At 39.4% G+C, this 6,812-nt stretch overlaps 1 protein-coding gene across 4 annotated transcripts in view; it reads right to left on the bottom strand.

Moving 5' to 3' along the window:
- Positions 1-3,393: 3,393 nt before the first annotated feature.
- sipa1 (signal-induced proliferation-associated 1) overlaps positions 3,394-6,812 on the bottom strand; it is a 32,639-nt gene continuing 29,220 nt past the window's right edge. For 3 of the 4 annotated variants that reach the window (XM_068716229.1, XM_068716230.1, XM_068716231.1), the window contains exon 16: positions 3,394-6,812. In XM_068716229.1, the coding sequence (XP_068572330.1) occupies positions 6,669-6,812 (144 nt within the window). In that variant the 3' untranslated portion in view covers positions 3,394-6,668. The other variant, XM_068716233.1, reaches the window with a different exon arrangement.

The following is a 6,812-nucleotide window of genomic DNA, read 5'->3' as shown; positions in this document are numbered from 1 at the left end:
GATGGACCCCTGATGAGCCGCAAACTCTCAAGCACTAAAAACACAAATACCACTAAAAGTGGCAGTGGTGCCATTTACTGGTCCAACACTGCACTAAATGTTCCACCTGAGAGACGCTTGATTAGCTAAACACACCTGATCCCACTAATGAAGTGTGAATGGAGCAGGGAAAGGTGGACTGGAACTCACCGTTAAATGCATTACATTATTTCAATTCTAATTAACTAACGAAAGTCTGGCTACATTTGCATTAGTGTTTCTAACCAGAATCATGTCAAGTGCATTTCTTTCCTCATAAAACATTTAAGAAGCAGAACAGTATTCTTCTTCACTGCCTTTATGGAGGCAGTACTACGCTTTCTCTGCGTATTACCGCCACCAACTGTGGATCAGCAGAATAGCGTGTTGAGCATTTAGTCTGACTCTGATTCACTAGTGTTACACCAACCAGACAGTATTACAGCTGGCCTCGATAGCAACCTGATATAATATAGTATGGGAAAGGGTGATGAAGTAATGCCAATAGGAAACACATAATACAGTAAGAATCAGTGCTTTTGTTTTGGTTGAGATTGTCTGAGAGAAAGGACAGAAAAAAGGACAATATGAAAGGTAGTTTTGCCACTAATACTCTACAAGTGAGTTCTCTTAGTTTTTTTCTTTTTCCTTGTCTTCTTTCTCCATCTCCAGCTCTTGAATTATTACTAAATAAAAATGCTAAAAGTGAGGGGACTGCCCCGGTGGCTGTTTGGGGGAAACGCAGACTACTTGTCACATGGAGACCTTCCAGAAACCGGGTGAAGATTAAAAAAAACTGCTGCAGCACTGTCTGCTAATAATCCACCCAGCCAGATTCCCAGAAATGAGAAAAAAGTACACAAACCTTTTTGTGTAAAAGTGCATGTACTGTACGATAGAAGTAGTCTGGTTAATGTCTCCTTTTAAAAGTGAAGGCCGTTTAAAAGACCCATCACTTCAGTGAAATGACATTAAATAGGTGAAAGTAGCCCCATTCAACGTCAGTGGGTCTACAGTGTCCTGGTGTTTTTCCATTCTTTAATGTTTAACTGATTTATGACAAGAGGGCAGGACTCTGTGATGAGTTTATCATTGACTTACACACATGGTGTGTTATATGAGGTGCATCACTAACAGGTCACATGCTTTACTAAACTTTTTTTACTTTAGGTTGAAATGTTTTGAATGGCTGATTAAATTCCATATTAGTCTGGATACATAAACTTAGTAAATTTAAAGCAGTAATGCTGCAGGCGGACTCATATTAGGCCTCATCTACTTGTTGTATGGTGCAACAGTGGCCTGGCCATTTAAAATACGATATACACCCTGTGAACCAGGAGTCTAAACACACACACACACACACACACACACACACACACACACACACACCAACACATGGCCTCTGTATTTACAGAACACGGATGAGTCAAACTGGTGTTAAGCCCTTGAGCTGTGTGTGACACACAGCCCCTAGTGAAGACTCCATCCTGCGCTCCAACCCCAAATAAAGACATAGGCCGGTGCATTGTTGTCGTCAGTTCTCCTCCTGCTGTCAGGGCAGGAAAGATGAAGCGTTTTTCTGTGGCTGGTGTTTAGGAAAGCCTTCCAGAGGACAGAGTCCTGGCGAATGTTTGTATGATGTTGTCGTGCTGTATTATGATCATGGAACGAGAGCTATGGAAAGTGTATTTGTCTTACCTCTTGCTGTATCAAGTCAGGGGGAGTGGAATGTGCATCCAATCAGGATTTCAAACTGGTTTAAAAATATTTCATTTTACTCTAAATCTCTGTATGTGTTTATGTGATAGAGGCTGGTTTTATTCTTATATCTACGAATCTTAATAAAAAATGCAATATTTAAATCAACATAAATTATTGTATTACAGTTGGTAAAAGGTGGTGGTGTATGGTGTAAATATATGTGAATACAGTGTAATAATTTCAAAACGTGAACCAGATTAAGCAGAAGAAGCTCTATAGTTTACTCGGTCAGCATTTTTCACTTCCCTGCAGGATGTTAAACAGAGAATATCTCGACAAACAAAGCTGTGCTATGACTTCACAGCTATTCTGGTGAGGTTTTGAAAGGTCAGGGACAGAGCTCAGCAACAGGAAGTTAAACTGTCTGTATCTTGGATCTGTTAAAGGTTGTGATGATGTTCAGTTCTATACGGCTGAACTGATTTAACATCGACACATGTATATTTAGCGCACCTGGAGTATAACACTTAATAATCCTCAGCATCTTGCTGACAATATTTTAGCCTTAATCACAATACTATTACATTGAGATTAGAAGGTTGAGATTAAATTATCTTTTCAAAGATTCTCAACAGTTATTAATCTCAATGTAATATGATTAATCTCAAATGAGTTGACATCTTGTCAAATTTCTTCAAAAGCTGATCTATATTATTGTCTAATGAGCTGTGTTAAGCAACAAACAAATTTCTGATAAAAAAGGATTCAAATGTTTTTCGTCTATTGTGCAACCACAAAAATCAGATTTGGAACATGAAGCAGTTTGTGAAGAGATGAGTGTTTTTTAATCCTTCTTCTCAGAGCAGCTGAGTTTCATTTTAGCTGTGGGATTGATGTAACGTTACACCTGGAACATCACTGCAAATCCCCCAGCTGGTATGTCTGAAACCCTGCAGGTAGAGAACCACTGATATGGAATAAATGCAGTTAGCTGACTTTTCCCCAAATTCATGGCAGCTATTTGCTTGCTATTTGATGATAATGCTGGGTTCTTGTTTGGAGATGTAATTTTAAGTGTAAATGCAGATGTAAACTAAAATCCAAATAATTTCTTATAGCATATTGCCCAGTTAAATAGACTGTATATATTTGTATACCTCTTATCCTTTTGCTAGTTCAATTACAGCAGAAGCCTCGTGTTTTAAGAACTCAAGAGCCTGCTGCTTCCCTCATTGTGAGTCTGTTTCTGTTTATAAACATTTCTTGTGTTTTTTTTTTTTGACTGACTTTTACATTCTCTTCTTCTCAGTCAATCTGATTTGGTCACGACCTCTGTCTGACAAATCATGTTGTTGCTGTCAGACCTTAAAACATTTTCTTCCTGGGCTGCTGTCAGCTGTTGTTTCAGCTCTGTTTCACCTCCACCTCCAGTGTTCATCAGTCCAGGACGTGAGATCCTCAAGAGGTTGTGCTCTTGGACAAATGAGGATCTAACTCTCTGTCGTCATCAAAGTCATCTCTAGATCCTAACCATATCATACTCCTAACACGCACTTTGTGAGTTTATATCCCATGAACACTATATATTCACAATAGAGTCTAATTTCTAAAGACTTTCTATCCCTGCTTCGCATTTCAATCAATCAATAAAGACAAAATAATACTAATAACTTAATTTTTCCTTTTAATTGTTTTTTGTTGATTGAAAAGTAAATAGAGGTTTAGAGTGAGCACATGATAGCTAAAATCTTACGTTTACATGTTGTTTTTTCTCCAAACACCAATTCAACAAATTAACTTTTTGAACAGTGATCTTTCTCCGCTGTCTGTGTTGGTGAGAAAATAAAAATATTTAAAAAAACCTGAATTCTCACTGCAGGTATTTCCTTTTTTTGGAGTTGTTTATCTCACACAAACCAAAACCAGAAACACCTCCCACCATCATTCTATCAAATCTTAAAGGCAGCTACACACAAATATCTCAAAGTCACTGTGTCGACAAAACATCTGCATCAACTCAGCCACGATCGGATTTCTTTTTTTTTAAATACGCCATTGGATTTTCTGAGACAATTTATTTTTTTAAATATTTAAATACCAAAATAATCATCCTTTAGAGGAAGCATACGCCATTCTGCACATTCATATCAACTTAAACTTTCAATGCAACATGGGTCATGTTCAGCACCTTTTTCATTTTAATTTGCTTTTAAAAATCATATATTTGTCGGTTTGCTTCTTTGAACCATCGGTGGTACTCACTGAGCCTCAGTGATTCTTCAGACCAGCAACACACATCTATTATTATTATCATCATCATCTGTTCTTTCGGATCATGTGTTACTCAATGACATTTCCTCGCACAGCGGGTGACAGACCAGATGTTGCGACGGTCTCTTAGGAAATCCTTCATCTGCCACAAAAAACACCTCAGTAAGTGCAACCAAAGACAAAGAAATGAGGTCACTAAGCTGGGTTACCATACATTACATTTTCTGGTAGGCACAAAGTCAGAGGAATAAGCCTTCAGATAACACCAGTATGACCAATTTGAACATCCATTCCAAAAGAAGAGTTTTACTCATTAAGGCGTACCCAATGGTGTTTTAAGACCTTATTATAATAGAGCTATAGCTGAAATAGCTCAATATCAGAATGATAAAAAGAACCATCGTCACATTTATCAGATAGTATTTTGTCATGTCATATCATGGTTGTTGGTTTTCTACAAAAGAAACTTAAATTTATAACCAAGCCCACTTTTCCTTTCTGCCCTATTTCACATTTTTTCCTCAAAACGTCCCTCCAGTTAAAACAGCTACAAGAAAATCCACATTTGCATGATTAATAAGTTAAATTTTTATACATACACACAAACAGAGGGGGGCTTGGAAGTTGCTTGGCACATTCTCATGCTTGACCAACCTCCTACAATCTAAATAACTATACAAGACACAGTAAAACAGGTCTTCTCACACCACCATCTCCCTGTTCAGTCATGAGGCTTCAGCATGTACAGGAGATGAAACAGGACGCCTGCATGGTCATGATTAACACTTCTCTGCATAATCATCCTGCAAAAAGGAGGGCATACGCAACCCAATGCACTAAGTAACATGGAACAGTTCAGCTGTACATACAGTATCTTCACATACTGATAAAGTTTAGATTTATAATTTAATCTGTATATATTGTATCTTAATATGCTGGTACCAGGTATTCACAGTGACTCTAAAATAAAATTACAAGAGGAAGTTTGTACAAGAAACAAGAGAGTCGGAGTGACTGACGAACGTTTGGCATCCCTTTATGTCGGAGTATAGTTTGTAGTTGGAGATTAATTTGTGGTCAGTTCCGTTGGATTTCAGTGGGATTCAGGAGAGCTGCCTGCGCTTTTTCGTTGGCACTGAGGAGAAGCAGTCCGACTCCTCTGAACACGTTACTGTTATTGGCGCCCAATAGCAGTGGACACAAAAAGGTGAGGTAAAGGTGGTGGCAGGGGATGAGATCGTATCCACCTTCTTATGTTGAACAAGACATAACCTGGGCTAAATAAGGTTCACGATGTGCCCTGTCCAGTGCTGATTTTACAAAAAAAAAAAGTGCAAGAACGACACAGAAACACATACAAACACACATCAGGGTGGAATGGTAAGATTTCATCAAGTGTCCTTACCGCTACCACTCATAAGCCATACTAAACAATTACCCAAAATAGTCACTGTAGACATCCGCCAAACACAAAACATATTTAAATACAATATCCTGTATTTTACTATTAGTTCAAGGTGTTTTATTCTGACACCTAAAGCTATTTTGCCAGCTGAAAGTAAAAGCTGCCTTTTGGCATTTTGTGGTTCAGGCCAGTAGGAGGAGATCTTCTACAGTATGGCTGCTACAATAGTGAGGTTAGAAGAAAACAGCTACAGGCAATCATGGAAGGAAGCTGAAGCAGCTATTTTCCTGCCATTGTTTGCGTTTTCAGGAAGGGTAAAAAACCCTTTTCAGTATCCCATTTATACTGTTTTCAACATACTTCCAGGAGGAACAAGCATGCTCAGTTCCTTTTTTATGACATTTCCAGGTTACATCCCTTTTATGTAAGGGTTTTAAAAAAAATCCTTTCTCCCTAAAAACTCCAGTGTCTTAAATACAGTACTACTGAGAAGTGAGGAGGGCAGGGAATTATGTCCTTACATAACAGGCCTTGCTCTAAGGCCAGTCAGTTGGCATCATTACATCTTTTGAAGTAGAAGGCTGCCTACGGGCTTGTCATTGTCATGTTCCCTTTTTTTTTTCTTGTCTTGTTTTGTTTCAAGGCCTTCCACACTATCAGCGCCGGGCAGAACCACACTCAGACATTGCAGAGAGGATAGCGATACTACTGTTCACATATATTATTGGTGATACAGTATATATACACACACTTTTGGTAATTTCAGATAAGACACCACCAAACATGCTATACAGTGTCTCTCAGTCTTAATTGCCACTTTTTATGCAAGTGCTATTCAGCCCAGCTTGTCAAGTATTTGAAGCAAGGTACAGTAAGAGATGCACACATACAGACACACACACGCACAGGCACGCACACATGCGGCACACATCCACCACACATACTGTGTCATATACACCAAGAGAAGCACTCTGGCATAGCACGCCAACGTAGCAGCCTGAGAGCTGCACATTGGTCAGTCTATGAAGGTCATGGGATGTTGGAAATGTCATTTTGTTCTTTTTCATGGGTTGATTTGCATACTCCCTCACCAAAAGGCAGGTCCATGATTCAGGATTGAGACTGTGGTTACACACAGATTGAACAGGATGCGTGTGTGTGTCTGCCTTTGCAAATATATACGAACAAAATCTGTCTACTGAGCGTACAAGCACGTTGTAAGACTTGCATCTTTCTGCTGATTTGTGTGTTAGTGCGTGCAGTGGTGAAGCTAACAGGGCTTGTTGACGTTGCACAGCAGCTCGGTGACTTTGATGAGGCGAGCCACTGTGCTCTGCGACTCCTCCTGCAGCCGCTGGTTGTTCTGCCTGAGGCTCTGCACCTCGGCCTGCAGCACCGCCTTGTCCTCCTTCTC

The sequence above is a fragment of the Cebidichthys violaceus genome, unplaced genomic scaffold, assembly GCF_023349555.1.
Source record: "Cebidichthys violaceus isolate CVI_PGR_0920_01 unplaced genomic scaffold, fCebVio1.0.p SCAF_20, whole genome shotgun sequence".
In the NCBI taxonomy this organism is placed as follows: Eukaryota; Metazoa; Chordata; class Actinopteri; order Perciformes; family Stichaeidae; genus Cebidichthys; species Cebidichthys violaceus.
This window is presented reverse-complemented; position numbering and strand designations above follow the sequence as displayed.